The sequence below is a fragment of the Harmonia axyridis genome, chromosome 2, assembly GCF_914767665.1.
Source record: "Harmonia axyridis chromosome 2, icHarAxyr1.1, whole genome shotgun sequence".
NCBI lineage: Eukaryota > Metazoa > Arthropoda > Insecta > Coleoptera > Coccinellidae > Harmonia > Harmonia axyridis.
The window spans coordinates 25,537,750-25,557,529 of NC_059502.1; the positions used below are offsets into that span (position 1 = coordinate 25,537,750).

Below are 19,780 nucleotides of genomic sequence, written 5' to 3' on the forward strand. Positions count from 1 at the left end.
ATATGAGGTATCCGAAGTGTAACTGGATATTGAAATTGAATTGAAAAATCGTTAACAGCACTGTCCTGAAGCAAGGGATCTTTTGCACACTCATTTGCCTAAAACTATATCTGAAAATTTCTCAACTGTAATAGCGGGTTTCATGAAACTTTTATTTTCCGATCAACTTGTTGATAGTAGTTTGAAATCTATGGAAGTGTCAAAAATGAACTGGAATTGAACACATAAATGATTTGATCGAGTAAATCACATCGATAAAAGTTTAATGAAACCCATCATTATTCAATTGGATTTAGTTTGTATCGTTGTTACATCGAATAACAAATATTTATTCTTTCGAGACTATAAACTAAACAATAATAATAAATTTTCAAACAATAAGACATGTGTCGATAAATCACATTATAAGTAGAGAAAATGTGAAAGGGCATCATACACTTCAACGTATGATACAAGAGCACAGATAAAAAACTCTCCCCGTATAGGTGTAGTGTGTTCTGTTCACAGAATAAGATGATAAATTCATATTGACGGGCTTCTTCACACAAACACAACAACATCATTCAAATAAAATCTTTTCCACCCTTCCTCTTTACCGGAAGTTGTCGACACAAATATTATAATTAAATCTGAAACCAAAAAAAAAGAAAACCATGAAGGAGTAATAATTGTTATACAGGGTGTTTCATTGGGAAACAGAAATACTTCACAGGTGCATAGGTGGCAGCAAGGCGGTTCTGGAGCTACTCCATTTATTGGGTCTTACTATCTTCGTAGCCGAGATACAGGGTGTTTTTTGAATTTTGCTCGTTTCTTTCTGAGGCCATATCAAACGAACCACCTGGTATATTTTCTTCATATTTGGGAAATATGTTCCTAATTGAGAGCCCAAACGTATCATACAATAACCGCCTTTGAAATCCAGATCCGGGTTAACAAAAAATTATGAATAGTTTGAATCCTCGAAACTCCCAGTACATCGGAATTTTAAAAATCTGTTTTGATATTCGGTAACACCACTAAAACTAAACTGAGAAGTGTACTTCAAATTTTCGCGCAGACAGTTTTACTGCACAAATTTTCAACGTAAAAGTGAAGTTTTTAAGAACTTGTATACCTGAAAGTGGTTTGAAGTAACTTTTAACAATGAATTATCAAAAATATTGAATCCATTATTATTTCAACATTACTTTGTTATTCATTTTTACATTGGTTTTCCTTTTTATAGCTGTATTCTATTTCAGTTTCTATTTATTGAGAATTGAGTTGCATTAGTTGATTAGTCTGATTTCTTATATTTTGAAACAATTATGAACAAAAAAACATAATAACAAAAAAATTAGAAAAATAACTACAAGAACGGCTCGAAATGTCCTCCATTTTGATCTAAACATTTTCTTGCAAAATTCATAGAACACCCTGTATCTCGGCTACGAAGACAGTAAGACCCAATAAATGGGGTATCTCCAGAACCGCCTTGGTGCCCCCTATGCACCTGTGAGGTATTTCCGTTTCCCAATGAAACATCCTGTATACATAATATGATGACCATTAACATCACCACAATATATTGATAATAGGGAATCATCTGGGCAGCTGTCAGTTTTGAAGCTGTTATCTTTTGACATTCGACAAATAATTACTATTATGCTATTACTAAAAATGGAACATTTCACGCTTCAACAATGTATTGAAAATTGTTCACTACAAAAATTGTGAAAATTTTGCAGTTATAGTTTTCAAAATTAAAGCGGAAGATTTTGAGTTTTTGGGACAAGTTAAGGTTGTGAAGAATCGAATCCGTGTAAGTCGTCCAAGAACAAATGAAAATATTGCTGATGTAGCTCGTAGTGATAACTGACCACATGTCCAGATATCTGATGTCGACATTCTTGTTTAATTTGTTCAGAATTTCCCTGTTTGTGTGAGAGAGAATAATGGAATTCGAGCGATGTTAACACTGATGACTCGGTCCATAACGCAAGATACCTACATATGGATTCAATATAGATTGGATGATTGATTCTTACCTAGTTCGCTAAAATTAAGCTTGACTTTTTTGAAAATTCTTTCGACTTTCCTCTTTATTTTCTTGAATTTTCACGCTTTTGAAACACCTGCATTATTCATTGCTTTTGTCTTTTCGCTTGTGCATTTCGTTAGTGTTTTTTCTACACCGCTTTTGAAACCAGAAAGTTGACAACCTGCACCAGGGGCCCTGTAAAGAGCTGAGATTTATACCAGAGACGATTTTTCTTTAACCTGAGGCCCCATTTGGTGAGTGACATTGATGACCGCAATCTTTATAATATTATTTTACAACATTATCAAATATTTCCCTGTCGATCCAACTTCTTACACTCGCATATACAGTCCCAGAGGCGGATAGGGGGGGGGGGGGGAAGGTGCGAATGGGGGCCATGGCCCCCGCCTCGCGGACCTTATAAATATAAAAATGTATCCTGAACAATCGAAAAATATGCGTGGGCACTCACAAGGGTGAAAGATTGGATATGATCTAGAATGGTTGAAGACATGTTGAATGTATTGGCATTAATGCATATACATAGAACCGTTTGCAGTAGGCTTAATGTTAAAATATTATACAAAGATATGCTAGTCAGAAAAATAGGAGACTAGAATTTGTTATTAAATTTTTAATATTTGATCATATGTTTTTATTCAATAGGTGCAGTAAAAAGGAATTCATTATTTTTTCAATAGATGGCTTTAGTTATCTGTATTTCGTGTTCTACAAGTCCGATTGGGTTTCACTATATGGCGTTTGAAAGATGAGATTTCGCACTACAAAAACATTTTGACAGTTTTTTGATGAGTTGACTCAGTTAAGTTTGAGCGCGCCACAAAGATGGACACTAGCAAAAAGGAAATACGCTATATTGTATAGTTTTTCTTAGATGAAGACAAAAATATCAGCCAGGCGGCTGAAAGTGTAAATAGTGTTTTTGGACCTGATACTGTAATAGCCAATCACTTGCAATTTTAGTTTCGTCGATTCCGTTCCGGTAATTTCGATGTCAAAGATGCACCACGCACTGGAAGGCCAATCAGGGCCGCCGCCAGGAGTGGCATACCGGACATTTTGCCGGGGCGCCAAATCGTAGGGGCGCAAAGTCAGTTAATAGAACAAGACTTTTTGGCACAACTATTAACTTAGAACTGTAGTTATCGAACGAAACAGCACAAATTGGATCATTCTAACTACGGTTATTGAAGCCTTGTTCTTCATGCAAAAATAATGGTTTTCTTTTTACTACACCTTATACTTTCTTGCGCCTGAGTTTTCTTATGAAATGAATTTACATATATTTATGAAATATGTAAAAATTTTTTTGAACTTGTTTTTGTCCTACAAAAATTTTGGAAACTGAATATGATATGATTTACTAAAATCCATCTTTCTTTAAAAAAAAAACACTTGACCCAGTAGGTAACAACAAAAATTTACGCTATTATGACTTTCTATTGCCCCCCCTCAAACATCGTCTGGATCCGCCCCTGTACAGTCCATTTTCCTGACATTTACTGAGCTATCGGATGTAACACTCCCCAAATTTAAATTCTCAATTTCCTCGTCGCCACTTATCTTTTATCTTATATATTTAGATACATTTTGATAGATTTATACAATTAAATATAAAACAGATTCACTCAATTTGGAACAATACATTTTGTATTTTTCTAGTTCATTTCTTAATTTCGACTGATTTATAAAATGCACAACTGTTCAATTCATGCGCAACAACCATAGATATAGAAATCATACGTATCAGTGATGAAATTTAGCATTCAGATGTGAAATAACAATTTCAAGGTTCGGGCGAAATTTCATGTTGATCACGTCATCATAACCAGAAAAAAATGTTTCTGTGACAACGATCTGATTCAGTTTCAAGTAAATAAAATAACGATCTCATGCGTCATGTGAAATTTCGAGTTGATAGTCAGAAGACTCATGAGTCTTCTGACTATATATAGATATTCAATAGCTCATAAAATATTGATGCGAAGTGTGCCATTATGTCAAATGAGCTTGTTTGAAAGAGTATTTATTTTAGATTCTGAGGAAAATTTCACTTTTCGAAGATTCGATGTAGAGGGTGTTTTACAAGATGTGGAATAAAGAATATAATCTCCTCAGTCTGGACCTGCGCTATCGACAAGTCATCAGGTGAAAATATGAGGAATTGGCCTATAATCATTTCCTCAAATTTTCATAAAGATCCATGCAGGCGATCAAACGTTATGCCGATTGAAAGTTTTTGATGAAATACATAAAACAGCCTGTATCTCTCAAACTAATATAGTTAGGACATGTTTCGAACTGATTCAGACTCACCAAAATGTCCTGCATCTGCCCTGAAAGCCTGTACAATCATTCGTGAAACACCCTGTAGGTATATGTATCTATATTAATTTCATGCTTTACCTTTACATAGGAAATTTAATATCTCTTGTTTTATTAACTGACTATGCGCCCCTATACAATTTAGCTCCCCAGCAAAATGTTCAGAATTTATTGAAGTTAGTCCCTGTATACCTATCGTTTTATCTATGAATTGTAATAGGTTTCATTTCATTTCAGTCCTCTTAAATCGATTCGATAAAAATTAAATTGCTTCTTCGTGCTTTATTATTGGTGCAACTTACTTTGGATTAAATTTTCTGTCATAACCATTAACCTTACCACATTTGTGAAAACAGTCGACGTCAAGTCCAAATGTTCATGGGTTTAATAATGTTCGAGTATGAGAAGACAATTTTTTACGAAACTTACTAAGTACTTCTTCATAAGATAACAGATACCTACAACCGAGCGGAATTTTTGTATATGAATATAAAATAACGATTTCAAGCTATGTGCAAATTTCATCTTGATCGCCCAACTAAAACCATAGGCAATTCATAATATTAATAATAGATAGATATAAATGTTTGAAATTTGGTTCATATAAAGGGTGAGTCAAAAATGTGTACCGAGCTTTCTGGGGGCGATATTTCATTGAAAAATAGGTATAGTATATGAATAACTTATGGCCCAAAATCCATATTAAGGGAGATATATCCTTTCAAAGTAGATAAAACTAAAAAAATTTCCTGCTACTAAAAACTATTTCTAACTTTTATTTGTATCCAAACCTTGTAAGTGAAGACTTATTGTTATGTATTTAATGTTCATCAATGGCACAGGAAGGTCATCGACAAAATTGAGAACAGAATTGTAAATGGTGCTAAATTATTGTTATTTATGAATCTCGCGATGAATGAATCTGCTGACATCATGTGAATACAAAAACTCAAATATCTCAAAAACGGTTCAATTTTTCGCATTTCGATGAGTACCTTCTTCATGTTATTTCCTTCGCTCCATCGAATGCTTCTATTTTTTCAACAAACCGAATTCAACGAAAGAAGTTGTCCGAAATAAATCATGACTCACCCTCTAAAAACACCCTTTATCACAATGTCATAAATGTAGAAGTATAATGAGAAATGTATTTTAACAACATACATTTATGCATCATGAAATTTCAGTCTGGTAGCATTCCCTGTTTAGAGTTATGCGGAGAAATTTTTTTAATTTTTATCAACTTTGGAAGGATATATTTTCTTTAATGAGCATTTTGGGCCATAAGTTGATTCATCGATCTATACTTATTTTTCAATGTACTTTCATCCCTTGTAAGCTCGGTACACATTTTTGACTCACCCTGTGAGGAAAATAACCGCCCAAATGTCTATATCAAATTGTTAGAGGATGCTCAGATCTCAAAGAATCATTGTAACTCCTCACCTGGTTGAACTAATCGACAATAATGTCATCATAAATTTCATAAATATCGTATAAACCATAAATAAGATTTGAGGTCTCCAATAATCGCATGAAAGAACGCGAGTTCAAAAGCTCCTGACGTCAACTCAGTGTTTTCCTCAAATTTGTTATCTTAATCAAATAAATGTGAATAATGTGACCAATGGATTATTATTTCAATACTATCGACTCTGTCATTCAACAGAGCTGGCAGAATCTCGAATCAACAAGTTCCACACTGCACGCGAGCTGTAAAGCCCCAAACTCCGGCAGGCAGGGATGTCAACCTAACGAAATAAAATTTGGGAAGATGGGAAACTTTGGCTAATCGAATTTTCCGGATGTGCAGCGGAAATGTTCAACAATCGTTAATTTAGTGTCTCGAAATAGAATTTGCTCGTCATTTCGAGCATAAACCTTCATGTATAGAACAGCGTTATCGCTCTTCCGAGAGTTTCAATAGATTTAATGTCCCGAAACCAGTAGAACGTGGGATAAATTCATGAATCGCTATAAATCCCTGATTCTGCCAATCAGACCTAGTGCCTGCGCAAGGGATGTTGGACTACAAAAGACGGACTCGCTTGAGTAACTCTCTTCAGACCTGACAGTCTTTCGTTTGAAACATTGCAGCATGAGCGCTTCTGGTAAACCTCTGCTTGGCCTGTGGCTCTACCGAAGTGGCGAAAATTGGGACACCAAGAATGAGGTTCCTATCCAGAAGGCTTTGGATAAGGTGAGTTCTTACCTTTCACTTTAGTATACCACTTCTGTAAATTTCATTGTATTTTTTGGTGTCGTAATACTGTAACTGTTGTAATATTGTTACTGTGTTAATACTTTGTTGAAAAAATGTTCTCTTCATTATACAGGGTGTTTCCAAATTAGACTTGAACCTTGAAGGAGGTGTTAGTATCACTCATTTGCTGTTGATTGAGCCATATTTATTGATAACCGAAAATAAACAGTTTCTGAGATATTTGAGTTCTTGTGTTTTCTAAAAAAATTCTCACCTTACTTCATTTTTCGTTATCTTTTTCCACGTTGAACAAGTTTGAACGATTTTTAGATTATTTTCATCAGAAAAGGATTTGATATTTAAGAAAAAAGTTGAATAAGAATTAGTATGATTTGAAAGTTGGTATATGAAGATGAGAATAGTAAATTTCTAATATAAATTTGCCTAAAACTTAGGGAATACACAATTTATATTTCACAAAATTCTTTCAAAAACTTGCCAAATTCCTTCTTTATTTCCTAAAAAAGTTCTCGTTAGAATGCGGGCACTACTTTTGTTTCAGCAGATTTTGATTTGAAAGGGGAAAGAAGCAAAGAAAAGAAAGTAAATACTTAAATATTTTTCATTACAAGCAAATTCAAAATTTCAGTATAAAATGTATTTATAAATTATGTTTGAAATGACCTCCACCAATCCTTACACAAGCCTATGCCCTGTTTCTTATTTCTTCAGTTGGTACTTTCCGCCTGAAATTTACCCTCAAAATTCTCGCTACTTCGTGTATTCTTGAGGTGTTAGATTCGGAATAATCCAAAATTATAATTAAATTTGGTCAACGGAGAAAAAAGTGATGAAAAATGAAGTAAGGTGAGAAATCTTTCAAAAAACACAAGTACTCATATATCTCGTTAATAGTTGATTTTTAGATATCACTAAATATGGCTCAAACCACAGCAAATGAGCCATACTTACACATCCTCCAAGGTTAACTTCTAATTTGGAAACACGCTGTATACACACCGACAAAATAAGGAAAACAGACAAAATCTAAGCATATCCATTTGTACAGTTGGTTCACACTTTAGTTTTTGTCGTTGTATTGACATTTGATGTTGGTAACAATTGTAGTAAATTTCAATTTTCATAGAAATTTAAAATTATTTCCATTTCAAAATTATTATTCAAAATTTCATCACTTATTGTATATATTGATTTAAAGCTTCGTTTGAAAAAAATATTCTCTTTAGAATCATCTGACGCTCACCATTTTATTATTTGACGAATTAAATATTTTTTGAAATTTTTTGTGAATTGAATACTCAACCTCCTAAATTTATAGATATTAATTTTGAGTTCATAGATTTCCAGAGAAATTACTAAGATACGACAGTCCATCATTATTATAATAATAATATGATATAAATATCAAAATTATGACATCTTTATGCCGAAACCTTCACTATCTGATAAATATTTCTGATATATACTTTTTGTCTAGGAATAATAGTTGATAAAATATTAAAACCAACGAAAACGAAAATAAATTATCAAAAACTTCACAAATTGAGCAAACGGCTAAAAATTCATTAACTTAATTAATATGATGACAGACGGTATTTTTCTAAATTTTTGGTATTTTTATGCAATTTTTCCTCATCAGTATTGAAAAAACTTACTGAATTTACAATCTTACAACTTATAAATTCATTTCATCAACTTGCATTCGTAACCTGTTGACTATCTGTTAAGATTTCTATCTCTGCAATACCTACAAGAGAAACGTTTATTTCAGTTAGCCCTAGGTTTTTTCGAATCCAAGTTAGAGAAATGAATATAAACAAGTTTAAAGTTTGTGAATTCAGTGGTTTTTTGAACTAAAAGACACTGATAAGGAAAAAATGCAATAAAAAGTACCAACATCCGGAACGTACGTCTGTCTTTATGTTAATTCAGTTATTCAATTCATCAACTGTTTACTCAATTTGTACAGTTTTGTGTGAAAAAATATTCATTACCTATTCAGTAGATGATATGATACTCCTAATTTCATAATAAATAGCTTTCATAAAAAAAATGTTGAATGACACATGACAGAAGGCTGAAACGTTAACAATGGAAATTTCATGGTCTCAAACGAATGTCGAACGACATCCAAGTTTTATTATTTGAAATAAAACTGAAAATCAAATCTATCAAGCCGACCAGAGCTCTTCTCAGTGACAAAATTTTTTTGCTAAACCTTACTGATGCTCATGAGTTGGAAAATGGATTCATGAATTTCAAAGGCAACAAATCAAGAAAATAAACTAATTCCAATAGTTGCGCATTCGCCAATTTGTATCAAATATATGTCTATTTTGGGCGTTGTACAATTACATCACCTAAAATAGGTTCATTTGATACAAACTGGCGAATGCACCGCTATTGAAATTAATTTTATTATTTTCTTGATTTCTTGCCTGATTTATTTGAACATATATACATTCAATAATGATAAATCAAAATATATTATTATTGAATGCATGTATGTTTGAATAAATCTGATGAAATATCGAATATTCATCCTTTAATCATCTTCATTTGTGTTTTTGAGCTTCTTGATTCGAAATTTTACGAATGCAGCACGTTATATTGAAACAAAAGGAAAATTGCCCTCATGTTGGATAAAACACGTTCAAGAGTGAAGACACTTCAATTTCTCTTTATTTCGATACTTTCTACAGTTATAATGGAACAAGTCAGTTGAGATGTCTTTTCAAGTAAAGGAAGTTGAATTTTAGATATAATTCTGTTGTAGTTTTATATTTTCACCAATCAACTAAGTCCTTAAGTTTTCCGTACTTTATTCAGATTGAAAGCAAATGTTGTTTATTTTAATCATAAGAGAGTAATAATGACTTTCATGTGGAAGATATTCAAAATTTGAATTGTTTATATGGAATACATTCTAACATTTCCTTTTCTTTCTTTTAGATATCAGTGTTTTTATGGGATCCAAAAAATTTTATTACAATTGCCACCTTTTTATAGAAGATTGGCTACCATTTTGGCAAATCGTTATCGGTCTTGTGTCCTTAGCACTGATTCTGAACTTAGACCAGTCCAGTCTCTCATCTTTTTGAACCATGAACACTTTGGCCAACTTTGAAATTTAATATGGGAATTTTTGTTTTTAATGGTAGATTCGTTTTGTAAGGCAAAAAATAGAAAAGTTTTGCTCTGCACAAATGGCTCTCCAATCGAATTTAAATTTTCCGTCTGAACCATAGAGTAATGAATATAGATATTATAAGTTATTGACTGATTGAAGTCCCCAACATGGTTAGATTACGTTGTCGGATTGTGATATATTTTCAAATCCACAAGATTACTATATCTTTATGAATGTATATTATTATGGATGAAATATATTTATATGCGTGATTTCCGATTAAATATGCAAATTTGAATATTTGGAATCCGATATTTTTCCTAATTGTCGAATTCATAATAGGGAGAATATTTATTATTTTCTGTATCTACCTGCTGAAAGCCAAGGTTTGGCAACTTTTGCTCTCCTAGTGTCATCGGTTTTTTCACGTCGTTTGGCGCGCTTGAAGTTTGTTTTCTGAATTTATGATATATCCAGGTATTTTTTTTAATGCATTTTGAGTTGATATGAAACGTTGATTCACTATGGGACATAAGAAGTGCGTTCTTTGTGGAGACACTCGCGAATTGAGTGAAATATTGTATCATTGATATGTTTTCATTTCCGCGCGCTTCATGTCGAATTTGATAGTTTATGTTGGGGGATAAAATTTACTTACTGAAAATGAGATATGCTCCCTCTATCTATGTTTATTACTCTGAGGTTCGAACTGTGGTAATGTACTTATCCATTCCATCAATCATTCACTTCAAATTCTGAGGTTTTGTGCTGAATTGCTTGTTGCTGCTGTGTTCAGTAGGTACATGTATTTTCATTGATCATTTGGAAATTGCGAAATTATTTGTTCTTGTTGTGTTTGGTTTCAAATAAATACCATTTATTAAAAATCAACTGAAATAAAAAGATAATATCGATCAAATGACTCTCTCTTTATTTGGAATCTAGTAGAAATCTCCTTCAAGCCATCAGCCATCTATCTTGATGCGCAGAACGTTTTCCATTGTTTCAACGAATGTCGAATAATTGGACAATTTATTACTAAAATAACTATTTTACCTATGAAAAGGATCCGCGGAAAAATGGTAATTAGAGAAGATAATGAAGTAATTATACCAGAAAATATAATAGGTGTAAATATCAATTCAATTTTAAAAATGGTGACCTTCGACGTGTTTATCCATTCGCGCTTCAAATAAATCTATAAAAGCCGATAGTTGTTCTGGTAAAATTTGGGAACAGGCCTTACGGAAGCCCACTATCATATCTTTTCGAGTAGTAGGCACTGATAAACTTCTTCTTTCAGGTAACTCCAAACGAAAAAATCATACAAAACAAGACCCAGTTTTTCTCTTTCGGTAAATTGATTTAATATCCCTTACAATGTATTCGGAACAGCTGAACAAAATACTCAATGACAATACAGGATGCACAGCGAGCATATAATAAGAAGATAATAACAATCTTCATGGACCCACGATCTTTTGTCTCTCGAAATTATAAGATATCAGAAATCAGATCATAAATATCTTGTGTACAGAATGTTCAAAAAATAAGTATAGTTTGATGAATAAACTTATATCCCAAAATGCATATGAAGGGAGATATATTCTTCCAGTTGAAAAAATTGAAAAAATATCTCCGCTTAACTTCTTAACGGTGAATGCCACCAGATTGAAATTCCATGCATAAATGTATGTTGTTGAATAAAAATGTTAATTACACTTTTATATTTCTGATATTGTTATAATGATGTTTTTAGAGGGTGAGTCATGATTTTTTTTTGGGACAACTTCTTTCGTTGTATTCGTTTTGGTGAAAAAATAGAAGCATTCGATGGAGCGAAGAAAATTACATGAAAAAGATACTCTTATCCCAATACAAAAAATTGAACCGTTTTCAAGATATTTGAGTTTTTGTAGTCACATGATGTCAGCAGATTCATTCATCGCGAGATTCATCGATAACTAGGTATAGAAGTTGATGTTCCAAAAAAATCATGACTCGCCCCCTAAAAACACCCTTTATAACAATATCAGAAATGTAGAAGTATAATAAAAGAATGTATTTTAACAACATACATTTATGCACGAAATTTCAAATTGGTGGCATCCACCGTTTAGAAGATATGCGGAGAAATTTTTATATTTTTATCAACTTTAGAAAATTAGATCTCCCTTGATATTCATTTTGGAGCATAAATTCATTCAACAATGATACTTATTTTTCAATGTAATATCACCCCCAGAAAGCTCGGTACACATTTTGGACTCATCCTGTATGTATCTTGGTTGCTGTTCAAGATGTTTGAAAAATTCTAAAACGTATTTTTCTCGAGTGAAAAGCTCGAGTTCCCATTTAAAACTTCAAAGTTAACACTAAAGTTGTAGAATTATTGGTCTTCCCCCTTCAAACCATCAACTTTTTATTCGAAACATTTTTCCATAAATTGTTTCCTTTTCGAGAGTTTCAACTGGTTGATTGAACTTGAAAAATTCACCCGGTTGATCTGTCATCACCAACGTGTCATTATAACTTCCGAAATGAGGCGAATTAAAATAGCAACATCTTTAAAAAAAGAGGAAATTTTCTCAACATTACCTACCTTGTAAACGGTCAATCAATTTGAGTTCGCATGAAGTTAAACTTCCAATTGAAGTGTTTCCCCTAAAAAAGTAAAAAGATTCTCTTCTGAATGAGCTAATAGTCATAGAATTCTCAAGATTCATTGGACGCCGAAATTCACTTAGTAACCGTATCGAGAAGTGATTCACACAATAGATTCCCGATTTGGGGTGTAATTCAATTCCTCCCTTCCGTTCTAGCCCCCTCTGAATGAGGAGAAAACCAAACAGACCTCCAAAGAACTGGAGAGAATATCCATTATATTCTCGCTGAAAAATCAAGTAGGCGGCCTGGTGAGGGCTCTTCAGGCGTTCCACGACCTGGGAATCAACCTCCTCCACATTGAGTCTCGTCCCTCAAACACGAGTGAAAATGAGTCCGACTTCTTCGTCGATATCGAGTGCGATATGCATCAGCTTCAACAGGTTGGCGTTCTACTACGTAGGGAGGTGCAGACGATGGTTATAGGGTCCTATCAGAAGAAGGAGAATGAGTTTTCACCACCGATTCCAATTTCAGCAACGGCCAGTTTTGGTGAGTGGGGTTTTGTAGGTTAGAATTCGGGTTAACGAGATTCCATCTGTGGTGTGAGTGGGAAGTCGATGTTTATGCAAGTAGGGTCCAGATACTCGGTGGTCTCGTGTCATAGATGAATATATGCGCATTTGTTAGTGGGGATCTGTATAATTTTACTTTCTATAAAATAGTTTTAGCGTTTTAGCCAAACGAAATATAAACATAGGGTTTTCTGGAAGAAAAATTAATATTTAATTCAGATTAGGTTTCGCTTTTGGGACGGAAATCTTCGTAAATCAATTTTATCAACTACCTGACATGGCTACCTCGAATACAAATAGAATATGACTAAGATGCATAGAATACCTGGTGTGTTTACTGATTCGATTTTGTTTCAGACTTTTTGAGAGACCCACCTGTTGCTTTGGTGGTCTGCTTCAACAGAGTGCTGTAAGGTGGCGCTCTTTAAAATTTTTCGAATTCCCGCATCTGCCTGGTGCCGTTTAAAAAGGAAATACTGATTTTATACACTGCAAACATTCACAATAAATTACAATTCAGTTCATATCGAATTTTTACTCAAATGAATGGAATATAATGACAGACCATAGAATATAAATATTATTGTTCTATACTCAAAGTTCACGACAAGAGCGTACAAATAGGGGGATACTGGGGTTAATTACACGGTGTTGCTAAATTGGAGATACAAATGAAAATGACAGATTTCCGGATCATTTTAAGAAAAAAAGTCCTATAACATGAGTCCCCAAACATTTTATTTTGAGATATATGTGTTAAAGTTTAAGTTTTTTTCTCGTATAACCTTCCCTTCACAAGATATTTAATATGAGTTGGCCATAGATATTCCAGTTTAAAGTTTTCACCATGTGATATGCTAATTTTGAATGCAAATCTACAGGGTGATGTATTTTCTGGAAAGATGCCTGCTTCCTTCCTCCAAAACTATATTTTCGTGAATGGCTGTTAGTTTAGAAAAATGTAGAAAAAAACTCTGGTCCAGTACTTTACTTTTTGGTTTGTTATAGTTTTGTCGTATCTGCTATCGATTTCGAGAAAAAATCTCTAGTAACCCTCAGGAAAATCCAAATTATTATAAAGATCCAGCTAGTAAGCTCTAATGAATGCATTAATTATAAGTTTTGGTATTTTTTGCCTAATCTGTAGCGAAGATTAATATATATTTGATAAACTGTACGACACACTAGAAACAACCTGTATATTGAAAGCAAAGCGTTTGTGGGCTCATATTCATGAAACTTTTTTTTCTCAAAATTATCCAAGTAATTTCTCATTTTCCTTCGTAACTCTTATTTGAGAACACCCAGTATAAGGTAAGAACAACCGAATTAGTGACAACAAAAATTATTTCGAGTAATTTGGTTCAAACTTCATTATCAAACTTCTTTTTCTAACATTACAGATATGAATAAAAGTTGTCGTCAAAAATTTTTTTTTCGATTATCTTTCCTCAAGAAAAAAAAGATCTACGCCCTTGGCCTTGGTTCACAAGAGTCGAGAATTGAGAGAAATGTCAAATGTAAACGATGTATGCGCCATCTGAAACAGACCGTGATCTCTCGAAATCAAGTAGGTATAAATCCGAAAAATCTCCCGTTTTGTCTGAAAGTTTTGCAGGTATAAGTAGACACACCAGGTTTTCTATGCATCTTAAATATGACATACTATGTCATGACAAGTAAAAAGGAGGAGAGCCCTGATGTAAAGTCAGGAGCTTTTGGCTGATCGTCATTCATTCAAGCGTTAATTGTGACTCTGGAGATCAGAAAACTGCATATAGGTGCGTATATCTAAGTATGTAAATGGCGCATGAATGACGAGCACTCTATATGTTCTGACAATCAGTGCTTTCTTCAGTTTTACGATATTCTGCTTGAATTTTCTATGGTATTGATGACGCTATCAAAACGAAATTTCGAACGAAGCTTGAAATATTGTTATTCTATATATAGGGTGTTTCATAATATATGCAGGATGTGATAGCTCGTCCAAAAATATGAAGAAAAGTATTTATTAACTTACCCCCTAAAATGCACCATTTGCACAGGATGTTGAAATTGAATAGGAAATAGTTTTTTGCGAATATTTCCGGAATAGCTATCGCTAGCATTATTCTGTTCTTCATAAAATAAATTTAAATTGTTAATTTGTAATTTTTGACGTTCAAAAAAAAAGGTTGACAGTAAAGACCACGTTTTTCAATTCCAACAACTCGAAAATGGTGCATTTTAGAGGGTAAGTGAAAACTTTCTTTTATATTTTTAGACTAGCTATCACATCCTGAAATCCTGCGCATATATTATGAAACACCCTGTACACTGTATGACTCTTCAGTAAATCATTTGCAGAGTTTTGGGATATAAATATTTCATTTAAATTTCAAAATGTGCGATAAAATAACAATAAAGTAAATATTTTGATAATAAATTTTCCATTAGAACGAACAAATTTTTTCAAAACTCATATACACCTTGTAGTACAAAATAGGATCTGATTATACTTAAGTTCAATGAGTTTTCCATTTGAAATAAAAATTTATTCGCACACCTTCATCTATTAGCTGAACATCTGTTGCTTCAAACAATTTTATTCAAATCTTTTATAAGTTATCAACTCCTGATGAATGAAGGAACATAATTACCATTGCAATTTAATCTTCTTCTCAGATTTTGAGGATGCTCCATGGTTTCCGAAACGTATTCAAGATATAGACTTGGCTCAGAATGTTCTGCGGTATGGATCAGCTCTAGATGCCGATCATCCAGGGTTCAAAGATCCAGTTTATAGAGAACGAAGGGAACATTTCGCAAAAATAGCAAATAACCATAAGTAGTAAGTTTCCTCCACAATTTTTGTAAAAATTATTATTGAATGAAATCGAATGAAGGAAGAAAAAATGGAAGAAATAATTCTTATTGATTTACATTCGATTGATTAATTAATACACACTCTGGGAAGAATGAATAATAAACTATAATGGTTTAAGGTGCTGAAACTACCATTTTGTTGAAATTATTTCCATTTTTTGCCGTTTTAGCATAGATTGACTTATGACTGTTGTTGTCAAGATAAAAATTTTTGTTTTGTCTGAACACAGCTTATACACATCACACATCTCTCATCAGATTTATTGATAAGATGAAAATTCTCAAAGGTTTCGTAATTATAGTCATCTGAAATTTTGTTTTCCCTCTTTTTACTCGGGACATATCGATTTGACAAAACTCAGTTTAGTATATTATACTAAGTCTCATCAAATCGTTGTACCGTTATTGTATACAATAACGATACAAGGGTTTATGCAAAATTTCGCGAGGATCGTTCTACTAGAGGATGTATATCTTGAAAATAATTTCACACTGTTCTTAGACTGCAAATATTTCATTTTAGTTTTTACAATAATTTTTTTGTTCAATAGTGGACAGCCAATCCCTACAGTTAAATATACGGATGAAGAAATAAGAACATGGTAAGCTGAATGTTTTCACATTATTGAAATAAATAAAATAAAAAATTGAATGAAGAGAATTTTAATATAGGTACACTCAGATTCAACAATAGATTATTCGAGTGATTCGAGAAAGAATGTTAACAATATATTTCGCTCCATTATAGAGATGTACGATAACCAAGCTCCGGCGAAGAGTGAAGAAATTTTCAGCAACAACAAACTATCTGAATCATCAACTTCAAAGTATTTTCTACGTCCTCTGAATGGATTCTTGTATTAATTAAGTTAGCTCCTTTTGATCTTTTTGAACGTTAAAAACCAGAATCACCGCTTCTCTCAACTCTGCCATTACTGTGATATTTTGGAAAATTTCTCTACCAAAAAATCGAGGAATTCAGTGGATGGCACGATCCAAAAAGCTTCTGATTTCGACAGATGGTGCTATACGTTCACGAACTATTTTCCAGGAGAAGTTCCTAGTCTTTATTTCAGCAAGAGCAGCTTCAGTGGCCTCCGCGATCTCCAGATTTAACCAATGTTCAATGAACCCCCGCTAGTCGCCAAAACCACCACACTAAACCTCTACGTAAGAATCAATATGTACCGGGTTTTCACCATAATTTGACCCTCCCTTCAACTTTGTTACTAAAAGAGGTACAAAAAAATGTTTTCTACAAAAGTTTCACGAAATCGACTAATGTTTTTTAAAAGATTTCACAAAGCGAAATATATACAGAGTGGGCCACATATTGATAGCAACGTCATTTTTTCAAATAGAACACCCTGTATATTTTTCTATATTTGAAAAGCTCTTTTTCCCCTGATTTCAAATATATAACATATGTTTGGCCTATCTCTCTTATTCTGAGTACCACAGAGTTTCAAATTTTAAGAACCACCTGGCATGCAAGCTGGCAGTTTTCAAGTGGTAGGCTGCGATAACTCAAAAGTCAAAATGATCTTTTTTGAGTTGGCAATTTGACTATATGTCATATCGTTTCGTACGAGATAACTCAAAAAAGAGCATTTTGAGTTATCGCAGCCTACCACTTGAAAACTGATTACTGAGCATGCTAGGTGGTTCTTAAAATTTGAAACTCTGTGGTACTCAGAATAAGAGATATAGGCCAAACATATGTTATATATTTGAAATCAGGGGAAAAAGAGCTAGTCAAATATAGAAAAATATACATTTGAAAAAATGAAGATGCTATCAATATGTGGCCCACTCTGTATATATTTCGTTTTGTGAAATCATTTTAAAAAACATTAGTCGATTTCGTGAAAGTTTTGTGGAAAACATTTTTTTGTACCTCTTTCAGTAACAAAGTTAAAGGGGGGGTCAAATTATGGTGAAAAACCCGGTACCTATATTTCCCGCTTAATCTATCATTTGAACGATATGATTCTGGAAATATAGCTTCCAAAAACTATATTATATAACATTTCTAGCAAATGCAATGTGTAAATATTTCTTTTACTCATTGAACGTTCGTTCACCGAACTAATCACTACCTATATCAATTTCCAAATTTTGAGCCGCGAATGGTCGCAAACGATAAAGTTGAACTCGCTGATAACGAATCCATCCTTCAAATTCAGTTTCAAAATAGGATATAAAAATTGATCATTTTAATTTTTAACAAAACAGGGTTATATCGTGTTGACCCACTTTCGGATTAGCCTATATAGTCATAAATAATATATTCTCCCATCCTAAAACAGATCGAGCACTATTGGCTCACCATGTAAATCCAAAAACGAATTATTGATATCAATTGTAGAATCAATGAACGAACACTCAGAAGTTCAGTTCTTATTTTTTTTTTATATTCTGCTCGAATTTTTCATTCAAAAGTACCCAAAAGCACTGTGTGGTTCTGTGGTCACGAAAATATTGAGTAATTTTCATGGATCTGGTGAAGCTACCAACACATAATTCTGAAACACGGGCAATAGCCCAACCTGATAGGATCTGTAGTCTCGGGAATATTTAATATTTATTATGCAGTATTTTTCCAATATTACTCTTGAAATTTCCACTGTTCTGATGAAGCAATTAGCTCAAAATTTTTCACGGAGCTTCAAATTGGTGTTTCACACATACCACAGAATTTCAATTTCGTCGGTATTTTCTGCAAGGAATTATTTGGTAATTTTCACGCGATCCCCAAAATTTTACATGATGCTTTGAATTGTCATTCTCCTAATCGGATTTTAACCATTTACGTCATTAACCGCTGCATTCGAGATTCAAACCTACCTTAAAAATTTCAAATTTTCAGATCCTTCCGTTCGAAAATAACAGTAAACGGACGTACAAGCGGATAGACATATACAAATTTGATGGTGAGTCGAACCTTATCGTTTGTGACCATTCGTGGTTCAAAATTCGAAAATTACAAACATTGCGACGAAATGATCAAGTGATCGGTTGACAGAATGAGTTCTCAAAAATTTAGCATCCCACATTTGAAAAACACTGGGTTTTTTCCTGGTTTAGCTTATGCGATTCCGCCAAAATTCAAATAATACTCCTAGCACAACATTTACAAAATTTATCGACCGATCGAGCACTGTTGACCCTCCCTCACCCTGTATACAGTTATGTGGTCTACAAGGGTGCAATTTTTGCATGAATGAACGAGATTTCAAAATTTCCGTCACTGCTTCACTTATACATACTTTAAAATCTTTTTCAAATGTGAGGTGTAGCCGTGGCATAATATGGAAAATTTTATTTCATTAATTTAGTTGGGTATCCATAATATGTGACGATAAAAAATTATAGTTGTAACTTAAATAAGCTGATCGACATAAAGTTATAATATAAATGCGGAAGTTGGAATAACCTCATTTCATATCCGTTTTATTGGGAATATATTGTAATTGAATATTATACTTTGTTTGAAATTGCATAAATAATCCATTGGCTAAGTTTTTCCACTGAAATTTTTATGAGCCTGCAGTTAGTTCTTCTAGTGAATGTTGAATTAGATACATTTTGCTTGCGTCATCTTATTTGAAAACTCGAGTAAGACCTGCGAATCGTTAATAGCAGCAATAAAAATAAGTAGGGAATTTGCTAGTCGATTAAAGGAAAGCCCATAAAGAGAATCACTTAGTAGCTTCTCATTTATCACCGTAATAATTGGTGGCAGACGTAAAATATATTCTGATACCTACTCAAATTTATTGCTACTTTCACACGTACGGCTTATCGTCGCCAACAACTAAATTGCATTTTTTAATTTCTTTATTGTTATTTATGATGTGTCACACGTCATCATCTGGAAAAATTTAAATGCAATTTGCTAATCTGAATGTTTCGATTGAGATTCTCTAGAAACCTCTCACTAATCCAATTTTAGAAATGGTAATAATTATCCTTTGAGTTCATTTCTATAATTTTCATTATAAATATTA

The 19,780-nt window shown here is 33.1% G+C and overlaps 1 protein-coding gene across 1 annotated transcript in view; it reads left to right on the plus strand.

The window, feature by feature from the left end:
- The first annotated feature begins 6,112 nt into the window (after positions 1-6,112).
- LOC123673954 (tryptophan 5-hydroxylase 1) overlaps positions 6,113-19,780 on the plus strand; it is a 34,472-nt gene continuing 20,804 nt past the window's right edge. The window contains exons 1-4 of the mRNA XM_045608736.1: positions 6,113-6,569; positions 12,546-12,879; positions 15,570-15,735; positions 16,322-16,372. Of these exons, the coding sequence (XP_045464692.1) occupies positions 6,468-6,569; positions 12,546-12,879; positions 15,570-15,735; positions 16,322-16,372 (653 nt within the window). The 5' untranslated portion in view covers positions 6,113-6,467. The remainder of the gene's footprint in view (positions 6,570-12,545; positions 12,880-15,569; positions 15,736-16,321; positions 16,373-19,780) is intronic.